This window comes from Canis lupus, chromosome 21 (assembly GCF_011100685.1).
Source record: "Canis lupus familiaris isolate Mischka breed German Shepherd chromosome 21, alternate assembly UU_Cfam_GSD_1.0, whole genome shotgun sequence".
Lineage (NCBI taxonomy): Eukaryota > Metazoa > Chordata > Mammalia > Carnivora > Canidae > Canis > Canis lupus.
The window spans coordinates 6565779-6578540 of NC_049242.1; the positions used below are offsets into that span (position 1 = coordinate 6565779).

A 12762-nucleotide genomic window follows, 5' to 3' on the forward strand; every position below is an offset into this window, starting at 1 on the left:
TGCCACTTTAAGATCTGGTTCCATTAATTGCCTTCTGCTGCTGAAACAAATTTCTACATTCTTAATAATTGAAAATAACACAAATTTGCATTGGTTCTGTAGGTCAGAAATCTGACACCAGTCTCACTGGCCTAAAACTGAGGTGTTAGGGTTGTGCTCCTTTCTGGAAACTAGCGAAGAATCCATTCCCTTATCTTTTCCAGTTGCTAGAGGTGTCTACATTTATTGGCTGATGGCCTCCTCATTCCACCTCCAAAGCCAGCAATGTTCCATTTCTCTGGCCATTTTCCCCCCGTTAGATCTTCTCCTAATCCCTCCTTCTGCCTCCGTCTTCCACTTTTAAGGATGCTCATGATTACACTGCACCGACCTGCTTAGTCCCTGGCAATCTGATTTTACAGCCAGCTGGCTAGCAACCTTAATTCCATCTGTAACCAGCTGTAATTCTCCTTTGCCATGTAACGTATTCATAGCTCAGAGACTAGGATGTGTACATCTTTAGGGGGCCATTATTCTGCCTACTACATTGATTAACCTAATCTCTTAAATCATCATTTACCATTTCAGGACCCTACATCCCAACCACTCAGGCCTCTGCATTCCCACCTGTCTTAAACACTACTCCAGTTTCTTATTTTTATTTGACTTATTCTGGCCCATAAAATTTATTAGTAGGCTTATTTACTGTCCATTGTTTTGTTTTCTTTTGTTTTGCCTTCAGCAGCTAGATAACTTTTTTCTCTTTTCCCCTGGTAACATTACACCGTAATTTTCTTGGCTTACAAAGAATTATTTGGTAAGGAATAGATACTCATTTCTGTATCCACTGATTTGTACCTCTTTTACAGAATGTACAGCTCTCACTTCTAACAGAAAGGGGAATGGGTGAAGCAGTACAGGAATTTGTGGACAAGGAAGAAAAAGATGCCATAGAGGAGTTAGTGAAATACCAGTTGGAAAAAACACAACGATTTCTTAAAGAACGTCATATTGATGCCCTAGAAGAGAAAATCGATGAAGAGGTAACTGATTTGGGGTAGAGAAGTCTAGTTAAACAAGGTCTACTTAAGAGTAGCTCTGACTTTTCTATTAAATCACTGTTTAACTACTTTGATTTTCTTAGTTTCCGGTCTTATAAAATCAAGTTTGTAAAATGATGATAAAAGTAGAAAAAGTCTAAATGGAATCTTAAACATGATTGATACCCATTAAATGTTAGCTTTGTTCCTCACAGATAGTATCTTCCCTTGAAAATCATGAAAATGCTTTAAAATGAACCTTGTAGGATGAAAATTCCTGTTCTTTTCAACTTTTTAGTAAGTTTTGTCTGAGATTTTGAGTTTCATCTAGAACATGCCTTCTCTCTAAGCATAAAAACAATGGAAGGATCAGAGGGAAAGCTCTTTAGTTTTGACTGGAGAGAAATTGTAAATGTTGCATGTCAAATTATCAAAAAACAAAATACAGTGAAAGGGAGAAAAACTTATATGTAGATAGAAGAAAGATTGATATGCATAATATTAAAGTACCTTAGTAAATGTTAAGAAAAGTAGTAAACATTTCAATAGAATAACGAACAAAGACATGAATGAGGGATTCACGAAAGAAATACGAATGGTAATAAGCATATGAAAATGGTGTTCAGAGGAACTCACATGTAGTTTTTATTTGTCAAAGTAACAACAATTTGAGGAAAGTATTTAGTATGCTGCTGGTGGGAGTAACAATTTTGAGCTGGTATACTGAAAGTTTATCAGTGTATTCAAGAGGTTTAAGATTTATCCTTTAACTCAGCCTTTTCCCAAGACAACAATGAGGTAGAAATTTGTGTTTGGAGTAATTTATCTAAGTGTTGTCTACAATGGGGAAATTTGGAAAGTGTGGTTAATGTTGGCGCACACATACATCTAGATACTATGCCGCCATTAAAAATTATACTTCTGAAGAACACGGAGAAATATTTTCAATGTTATGTGTTGAAAGAATGCCATAAATGTAAAACTATATATACTATGATACCAGTGATTTTTATTTTCTATATGTGTGTGTGCATGCAAAGAATGGAGGAAAATTCTCCAAACATTATTAGTAGTTATATTCAGGTAATGGGATTATAGGGGATCATTTTCTGTATCTTCTAGATTCCCTGTAAGCAGAAGAACAAAACATTATTTTTAAAACTTTAAAACATTGACTTTGATTTTAGTGCTTTTAATTAATTAGTCCGCATGGCTCTCTTAAAACCTTATGTCAGTATGCAACTAGTAATATTCCACTGCAAGTACACTGGGTATTTAGGGTTCATAAATTTTTGGCAGGGATGTATTTCTCTCTTAAGTACCAGAAATAAAACTTGACCACCCTGCCCAAATGTAAATATAAAACTATAAAACTCCTAGGAGATAACATAGGAGAAAATCTAGATGACATTGGGTATGACAATGACTTTTTAGATACGACACCAAAGATACGATCTGTGAAAGAAGGAATAGATAAGCTGGACTTGTATCAAAATGAGAAACTGCTCAATGAATGACAATGTCAGAAGAATGAGAAAACGTGCCACAGACTTAGAGGAGAAAATACCTGTAGGAGACACATCTGGTAAAGGGCTATCATCAAAAAAATACAAGGAACTCTTAAAACTTAGCAATAAGTGGGGCACTTGGGTGGCTTAGTAAGTTAAGTGTTTCTTGGTTTTGGCTTGAGCCCCAAGTCAGGCTCATGCTCAGCACAGAGTCTGCTTGTCCCTCTCCCTCTCCTCCTCCTCCTCTGTCTCTCTCCACATTGATAGATAATCAAACAAATAAAATCTTTAGAAAAACCCCAAAACATAGCAATAAGAAACCATTACCCTGACATAAAAACAGACCAAAGACCTTAACAAACATCTTGCCAAAGATGTACAAATGGCAAGTAAGCATATGAAAACATACTCTCTATCATATGTCATCAAGGAAATGTAGATTAATAATGCACCTATGAGAATGGCCGAAATCTAGAACGTTGATAACACCAAATTCTGGTGAGGATGTGGACAGCAGGAACACTTACTCATTGCTGGCGGAAATGCAAAATGGTACAGGCATTTTGCAAGACAGTTTGGCTGTTTTCTAAACAACCTCCTATACTCTTACTATATGATCCAGCAGTTGTGCTCCTTGGTATCCTACCCAGAGATGTTGAAAGCTTATGTTCACATAAAAGTCTGCACACAGATGTATATAACACCTTTATTCATTGCCAAAACTTGAGGGCAACCAAGATGTCCTTCAGTAGGTGAATGGGTAAGTAAATTGTGAAACATCCAGACAAGGGAATATTATTTAGACTAAGAAGAAAGGAACAATCAATCCGTGAAGAGATATGGTGGAAACTTAAATGGGAATTACTAAGTGAAAAAAGCCAATTTGAAAAGGCTATCAACTGTATGATTTCAACTACACAATACTCTGAAAAAAAAAAAACCAAAACTATAGAGACAGTAAGGTGATCGAAGGTTGCAGGTGTTGAGTGAGGAGTGAGGGAAAGGATGAATAGGTGCACAGAGGATTTTTGGGGCAGTGAATGCTCTGTATGATGCTGTAATTTAGGTGGATACATCTTTTTCCAGACTCCTAGAATATAGAACACTGGGAATGAACCATAATAAAAGCTATGGACTTGGGGGTCAGGGCGCCTGGCTGGCTCAATTGGTGGAGCATGCTAACTCTTGATCTTGAGGTTGTAAGTTTGAGCCCCTTCCCCTTGTTGGGTGTAGAGATTACTTAAAAATCTTAAGAGAAACAACAAACTTTGGACTCTAGGTGGTTATGATGTCGCAATATAGGTTCATCAGTTAGAACCAATGTACCAATTCTGGTGGGGGGAGTTGATAAGAGGGGAGTCAATGAATATATGGGGCTGGAGGGCATATGGGAAATCTCAGTATCTTCCTCTCAATTTTTTTGTGAACCTAAAACTAGTCTTAAAAAAAGAAAAAGAAAACAACACAGAAGCAAATAACTTGAGCATCTCCACCTGGAGAGCTATCACCACTCCTGAGAGGGTGCATGAGGAATGGGGGGGATGTAGCTCAGAGCATGGACTTGATCAAACCACCTATGTTCAAAATCAGAACACTTGCTACCTATGTAAGCATCAGTGAATTTTTTACTGTTTCCTCAATGTAACATGGGTATAATAGAATCTCCTTTAAGATTGTTTTGAGGATCAAAAGAATTAATACATGTAAAGTCCTAGAACACTGGCGACACATGGTACCTCCTCAGTATTTTTACTCTGGCTCATTTCTGTGAATGACCTAGCACTTTTGGTATGGTATATCCTACCCAGAGCCCTGGTACATGCTAATCTGTTTTTAAAAAATGATTTGAAAATAAAAAATAATAATTTGTAGGGCAGCCCCTGTGGCTCAGCGGTTTAGTGCCACCTTCGGTCCGAGGCACAATCCTAGAGACCCGGGATCGAGTCCCACATTGGGTTCCCTGCATGGAGCCAGCTCTTCCCTCTGCCTGCATCTCTGTCTCTCTCTCTGTGTGTGTCTCTCATGAATGAATGAATGAATCTAAAAAATAAAAATAACTTGTATCCCTTCTCCCAAATCATAACAATACTGTCATTTCTTTCAGCTTAAGCAACCAAAAAGAACCTCTCTTCACTCCCATTTCCCTTTAGCTACTACTCAGCTTCTTTGTTTCTCTTCTATTGCAGAATTGCCTCAGAGTTTTCTGTATTTGCTGCCCTGATTTTTCTCCCTCCCCTTTCCCTTACACCCATCATGCAGGTGTTTTGACCTGTCATTTCAGGAAACTGTCTACATCGAGGTCAGCAGTAACCTCCATTGCTGAATCTATTTCAGTTCATCTGACATCTCCCTTCAACTCTAATTTTTTTTTAAGATTTTATGTATTTACTTGAGAGAGAGAAAAACACATGCGTGCAGGTGGAGGGGCAGAGGGAGAAACAACCCTCCCCTCCCAACAGGACACCCCCCCCCGCCAAGACTCGATCACAGGACCCTGAGATCATGACCTGAGCTGAAGGCAGACACTAAACTGACTGAGCCACCCAGAGGCTCCCCCTTGAATTCTTCTTGAAACCTTATTCTCTTTGGTTTTAGGACCCCATACTCTTCTGCTTTTCTTCCTGTCTCACAGTACATACTCTCAGTTTCTCTTATTGGTTTTCCTCATGTCTCCCGCCTCTTAAATTGAGAGAACCCACAACTCAGTCCTTGGAGCCCATCTTCAGCTACATCCTCCCTTTTGTAATCTCATCCAGTTGCCTAGATTTAAATTCCATCTATTTGGTGGTGATTTTCAAAAGTCTAGCCCAGACCGCTCCTCCCAACTCAAGATTTCTGCAGCTGGCGGCCCACTAGACATTTCTGTGGGGATGTTTGTTTGTTTGTTTGTTTATTTAATCTTTTTTTTTTTAAGACTATTTATTCATGAGAGACGCAGAAAGAGGCAGAGACACAGGCAGAGGGAGAAGCAGGCTCCATGCAGGGAACCCGATGCGGGACCCGATCCTGGGACTCTGGGATCACACCCCAAGCCAAAGGCAGCCACTCAACTGCTGAACCACCCAGGTGTCCCTCTGCAGGGATGTTTAATGCAAACATCTCACACCACTAACATTCCCAGTCTGAATTGTTGATTCTCAACTTTTGCTCTATGTGTTGACTCTTTGTGTCCCCTCTATCCTGTCTTGGCATTACTTCAGAATGTGACTATTTGTCCAGTCTTTATCACTACCAGTGGTCCATTGCATTGCCATTTCTCACTTAGATTATTCTCATGGCCTCCAAACTTGTCTCCCTTTTCTACTCTTGTCCTTCCTCCACCATCCCCCATTCTGTCCTCATTTCAGCTGTCAATGACACTAACAGTTCAAGTCACTCTTGCCTTGAAAAAAAGTCCTTACAATTTTTTACAAGACCCTATTCAATCTGGCTTTCTGTTACTTTCTTATTTCATATCTGCTTGAGACACAGCAACCTCCTTGCTGTTTTTCAAAGGTAACATGCATATTTCTGCCCCAGTGCCTTTTTTATTATTTTTTTTTTAATTTTTATTTATTTATGATAGTCACAGAGAGAGAGAGAGAGGGGCAGAGACACAGGCAGAGGGAGAAGCAGGCTCCATGCACCGGGAGCCCGATGTGGGATTCGATCCCGGGTCTCCAGGATCGCGCCCCGGGCCAAAGGCAGGCGCCAAACCGCTGCGCCACCCAGGGATCCCCCCCAGTGCCTTTTTTAAAAGATCAAATTTAGAGAGACAGCAGAGGGAAGGGTAGAGGGAGAAGGAAAGAATCTCAAGCAGTGTCTGAGCTGAGCACGGACCCCAACGTGGGGCTCAGTCTCATGATCCTAAGATCATGACCTGAGCGGAAAGTCAAGTTGTCAGACACTTAACCAGCTGAGCCACCTAGGCACCCCTGCCCCACCCCTTTACACACATCTTTTCCTTTGATTAGAATGTTCTTCCCTAGTTACTTACAAGATTCATTACCTTTGCTATCAGTTACCTTCTCCCTTAGGCCTTACATGATCATTCTATTCAGATGGGATCTCTCCTCAGCATTCCTCACCTTCCTTTTTTTCTGCATACTTATTATCTTTTGGAAAACTTTCACAGGTTCAGATATTTGAAGAATTCATGACTCCACTGAGCATACTGATTTAAGATTTTCATCTTAAGGCAAAGGATATTATGCATCAAGAAAAGAGTATCGGCAGGCAGTAGAGCCCTGTGAGAAGCCAAGCATAAGCTTCCTGTGTTCTCATTTGCACACAGTGGCCCCTGGATTGAACACTAAGATGTGCAGAAGTTCCCAGGGCATCTTTTATGCCCCTCTGGTCTCATAATCAAGCCATGCTTCTATCTGGTTATGCAGGTTGAAAACTGTCAGTAGATAAACATCAGTAAATAAATGGCTCCCTAGAGATGACAGTTTTCTTTTCTTTTTAAGTTTTTATTTATTTATTCATGAGAGACACACAGAGAGAGAGACAGAGACACAGGCAGAGAGAGAAGCAGGCTCCATGCAGGGAGCCCAATGCGGGACTTTATCCCAGGACTCCAGGATCATGCCCTGGGCTGAAGGCAGTGCTAAACCGCTGAGCCACCTGGGCTGCCCGAGATGACAGAGTTTTCTAAGTCTAGCTGTAAATTAACAACTAAAACACAATATAACTTCTTATTTTGTTTTTGTTTATTGGCTCCAAATGTGGGCACACAATCCTCCACTCCTTGGGGGCAGAATTTCTAACTATTTTGTTCATTGTCGTATTTTCAGTTCCTGCAGTGGTCCTTGGCACATAATGGGTGCTCAGCAAATAGGTGCTAAGTAAATTATTAAACAAATAGAATTTTTCCCTGATTATATAACTATGCTAGAAGAGCCTGTTGGGCATGAATTTAAAAAAAAAAAAGGAATCTCTGGTATCCCTTTTGGTTCCAGAATTACTGTCAGCAAACAGTAAACATTTAGTAGTTGCCTTGAAATGATTTCCAGAGGCCCACCCACTTCAGATACTTTTTTTTTGAAGATTTATTTATTATAGAGAGTATAACACATGAGTGGGGGAGGGGCAGAGGGAGGGAATCTCCAGCAGACTACCTGCTGAGTGCAGAGCCCTATGTGGGCTCCATCTCATGACTCTGAGATCACAACCTGAGCCAAAATTGAGAGTTGGACACTTAACCTACTGAGCCACCTAGGTGCCCCTGGAAACTATTTTAGAGAGCCTCCTGGATATCTTACAGCCAGGTATATAAGAATGATTTAAGCCATGTAATAAATACTTCAAGCCTCTGAAAGAAGAGAGTTTTGCTTAGGGCCTATATATATATATATATATATATATATGTGTATATATATATTTTAGAGTACAATTTTGAAATTATAATGTAAATCACTAGGAAAATAGAACTTCTTGCATCAGTCTTTTGTGAGACAAACTGTACTTAAATTTCCATGTTTTTGGTGCAGCCACTCTTTAAGTTTTGTCAGAAAGTTAAAAATAGATCTACCCTACAACCCAGCAGTTTTGCACTACTAGGATACAAAATACAGATCCAAATGGACACATGCACTCCAATGTTTATAGCAACATTATCAACAATGGCCAGACTATGGAGAGAGTCTAAATGTCCATCAACTGATGAATAGATGGTATAAATATATGTGTGTATATGATGGAATATTACTTAGCCATCAAAAAGAATGAGATCTTGCCATTTGTAACAACATGGATGGAGCTAGAGAGTGTATAATGCTCAGTGAAGTAAATCAGAGAAAGACAAATCCCATAGGATTTCACTCGTATGGAATTTAAGAAACAAAACAGATGAACATATGGGAAGAAAAAGGGAAGCAAATCATAAGAGACTCTTAATGATAGAGAACAAATTGAGAGTTGATGGGGGAGGTGGGTGGGTGATAGGTATTAAGGAGGGCACTTGTTGTGATGAACACTAAGTATTATGTGTAAGTAATGAATCACTAAATTCTACTCCTGAAACCAGTATTACACTATGTTAACTAACTAGAATTTAAATAAAAATTTGAAACAAAAAATTCCCAAGTTTTATGTTGTAATGGAAAGCATTTCTTAATCAGTTGTAGGCTGTTGTTTTACGTTTCCATGATAGAAATAAGCAACATTTGCGATTTACTGTTTTAATACAGGTACGCCGTTTCAGAGAAAGCAGACAAAAAAACACTAATGAAGAAGATGATGAAGTTCGAGAGGTAATTGCTGATATAAATTCCTGTGCTTGTGTGTCAGTTTGTTAAACTAGAATGACTAGTAGGTTTGTTTAGAATAGTCAGTCCACGGACATTTGGTGGATATGACTGAGCAAGAATTGGCTTAGGATAGCTGCCTTTGATTTACACCAGTTCAGCCTACCAGTATTCTGCCTGCCGACATCCCCCTTTTTTCATTTTGCTTCATCTAAGACGTATTTAGTTGTTTGATGGAGGGGAGCATATACAACAAGAGCCCTTAGTGATCAAAATTGTACATAATTGCGATCAGAGCATCTTATTAGAGTTAGATAAAATCTTGCCCTACTGAGCTGATATTATTTTGGGACTAAAGGAAGAAACTTAGTATTTTGCTAGCAGTATTATTGTAGATAAATATAGTGTCCACTTGGCTTTCTAAAATGTTGCAATGGGCCTGACACTATCAGTGTTGTCTTTCTCAGTCTCTGCAGTTTAGGAACTTCTGGTTAGCACCCATTTACTGAAACTTCTGGCCTCTATCTGGTACTCAGTGAATGCACCGTTGAAATATATTTTTCTATTTTCTGATAGTCTGTGGTGGTTTCTGATTGCTATCTAGTATTTAAAGATTATCTTACAACTAATTTACTGTTGGGATTTTGTCTTGATTGCTTTCCTTCATATCTGTTACAGCCTTGCCATTCTACTTTGCATTAGCAATACAGATGGAATACATGGTTCATTCATGTCCACCAGAAACTCTCACGTTAGTAGATGAGGTAGACATATGTAGAAAGAAAATATTAAACCTTAGCATGACCTAAAGGGTCACTCTCACTGAATTAATACAACAGTCCTGCTAGTCCAACTGTCATTTTCCTAAGTATTTCAGAACTGCCCCTGACAGGTCGTGAATTGGAAAGAGCTGAAGCACTTGACACATCCCTCAAATTAACTTTTCTAACTTCCACTGTTTTCTCTACTACAAACAAAAAAGAATTATTCTAATGAGCCACCCTTACCCCTGCCAATCCCTACCCTCTAAATATTTTTTGCCTTGTTATAAGCACACTCCTTAGGTCAAAGTCAATACCTGGGACACTAACAAGGAAAAACCCTGCCTACGGAGATGGGGACTCCCACTTTATTACTTTTTTATCTGAACTCTCTTCTAAAGGAATCCCTATTTAGTGGTTGATCTACTGGTGACCACTAGGTATTCCCACAGCCTTTCAGGTGAAGAAGCAGTTTCAGATACTGACAGAGGAAAAATCGGCTATTGAATAATTCTTTGGTACCATCTCTAAATGCCATGAGATAGACTTTTTTTCTTTCTTTTTAAAATAAAATTTCCAAATTTATATCTGATTTACTTCATCATCTGTCATATCATACTGGCTGCTTCAGATTTTAGGCTGATCCAATAATGCCCTTGTGTGGAATGTGAAGGAATAGGAAAGTGGTATTTTGGGTGTTATTTTTCTCTTCTGTCTTATTACAAAAATTTGATGCCCTGTGCTTACTGTGGGAAAGTTACCCCCCCAAAAAAAATTATGCCCCAGTTCATTAGAATATGTAGAAATAGCAGTCTAGTAACTCAGTTAATAACCTTTCTTTAGAGAGAATCCAAGAGGATAATCTCAGTGTCTAATTTTGTGAGCTTCATGGATTTTTTCCCTTTGTACAACTTAACACTGTCTCCATCTTGTAATACAGGGAATTTTGCCGGAAAGTGCAAATGTTATTCATTAAATTTTTATTTATTGAATTTTTTCTATGTGTGTGTCATTTACACTATTATATTTTATTATTATTTTTTAAAGATTTTATTTATTTGACAGCAAGAGAGCACAAGCAAGGGGAACAACAGAAGGAGAGGGAGAAGATCCCAGGATTCTGGGATCAAGACCTGAGCCAAAGGCAGATAGATGCTTAAGCTGTTGACCCACCCAGGTGCCCTGGATCACGTACACTATTTTAGTTTCCATTTTACAAATCATACTGAGACCACAGTAAAGGTTACATGGTGGGGTGGAATTTGAACCTATTTCTGCCTTCAAGTCTGGACTTTCTGTCATATCCTATCCTATCAGAACTGTATATTATAATAACATTAATACAATGCATGGCCAATGAATGGCTAAAAGTGGGAGATTTCTGAAAGTTTTTGGTGTGCAGAACATCAAAAATCACTGTTCCTAAGAAGCGCAGATGCAACTGCTATACCATTTACAAGATGGTTTTTGGAAGCTAAGAGGAGGAGGCTCTAGATTAGGGATCCCTTATTGTATTTATATTTGTATTCATCTTACAGAGCACCTTAAAGTAGAAGAGTGTTTGCTAAATAGTAAGAACGAATGCTAGAAGAAAGAAATCACTTCTGGTTCTTGGGTCATTTAAACTTGACTAACCATTTCAGTTTAACAAATTACAGAAATAGGTCTTTACATGCCCTTTGTGTTTGGAACCCTTAAGCTAAGTTTTTCATTAATCTTTTAAAGAATAAGAGTGAATATTTTCTACAAGGAAGGTAGTAGAAGACATGACAAATTGCATTTGGGAGTTTTTTAGAAGAAAGCACTTTTGGGTTTAGATTTTTCACCTATATTTTAAGACTTCAGCAGGTTAATTGGGGTTTCCTGGGTAATTTGCCAGCTTGCCATTTGATGTTATAAATGATCTTTATCTTTAGCATACTATTTAGGACTTGTAATGGAATTTGAGACTTTCGCAAGCTTTAACTCCCAGGCATGTAGAATCATTTCGCTCAGGACAAGAATCCCAGTACCATGTTTAAGTTATTTAAACAGACACAAGCATTAGTCCTTCCAAGAGGCTTTAAAACCTCTTGTTCACATTGAAAAGCTCTAAGCAAACAGTAAATATTTTAGGTTTTGCAGCTGTATATGGTTTTTGTCACCTATTCTTCTGTGTGTGTGTGTAGTTGTTGTTTTTTTTTTAATAATCCTTTAAAAATGTAACATCTATTCTTAGTCTGACTCATAGTCCAGAGTTTACCCAGCCTCTGATTTCCTGTGTTCTACCTGAATTTGAGGCAGGGTTGATAGCCTCTTTCGAACTGCAGTACTAAGCATTATCAACAAAGTGAAAAGGCACCCCACAGAATGGGGTGAAAAGGCACCCCACAGATATTTACAAATCATGTATTGGGTAAATGATTAATATCCAAAACATATATTGTAAAGAACTCCTAAAATTCAACCCAGCAACAACAACAACGACAAAAAAAAACAATTTAAAAAGTGGATGAAGGACTTGAACAGACATTGCTCCAAAGAGAATAAACAAGTAACCAATAAACTCATGAAAAGATGCTCAACATCACTCATCATTAGCAAAATGCAAATCAAAATCACAAAGCCACTTCACACTTACTAAGATGACTATTACAAAAAAGCTAGAAAATAGTGTTGCCAAGAATATGGAGAAATTGTAACCCTTGTGCATTGCTGGTGGGAATACAGAAGCATCTGAGAAAAATAGTATGAGGATTCCTTAAAAAATTAAACATAGAATTATGTGACCGAGCAATTGCATTGCTAGGTATTTAGCCCACAGAATTGAAAGCAAGAACTCAGATATTAGTACACCCATGCTTATAGCATTATTCACAACAGCCAAAAGGTAGTAATAGTCCAAATGTCCATCAAAAGCTGTATGAGTAAACAAAATGTGTGTGTGATGGACTTTTACTTAGCCTTAAACGGAATGAAGTTTCACTCATGCTGCAGTGGACAAACCTTGAAAACGTTACGCTAAGTGAAGTAAGACTTGTGAAAGGATAAATATTATATGGTTCCACTTAAACGAGATCCCTAGAGTAGTCAAATCGTACAGACAGAAAGAATAGTGATAACAAGGGGAAGGGGAAGATTAGGGAACAGGGAGTTATTTTTTAACCGGTATGGTGTGTCAGTTCAAAATGATGAAAAAGGTCTGAAGTTGAATGTTGACGATGTTGCACAACAGTGTGAATGTGCTTAATGCACCTGAACTATACAC

At 38.5% G+C, this 12762-nt stretch overlaps 1 protein-coding gene across 4 annotated transcripts in view; it reads left to right on the forward strand.

The window, feature by feature from the left end:
- The window catches only part of MRE11 (MRE11 homolog, double strand break repair nuclease), an 80144-nt gene that overhangs the window by 37229 nt on the left and 30153 nt on the right, over nt 1-12762 (forward strand). For all 4 annotated transcript variants that reach the window (XM_038568292.1, XM_038568290.1, XM_038568291.1 and 1 more), the window contains 2 exons: nt 849-1022; nt 8698-8760. In XM_038568292.1, the coding sequence (XP_038424220.1) occupies nt 849-1022; nt 8698-8760 (237 nt within the window). The remainder of the gene's footprint in view (nt 1-848; nt 1023-8697; nt 8761-12762) is intronic.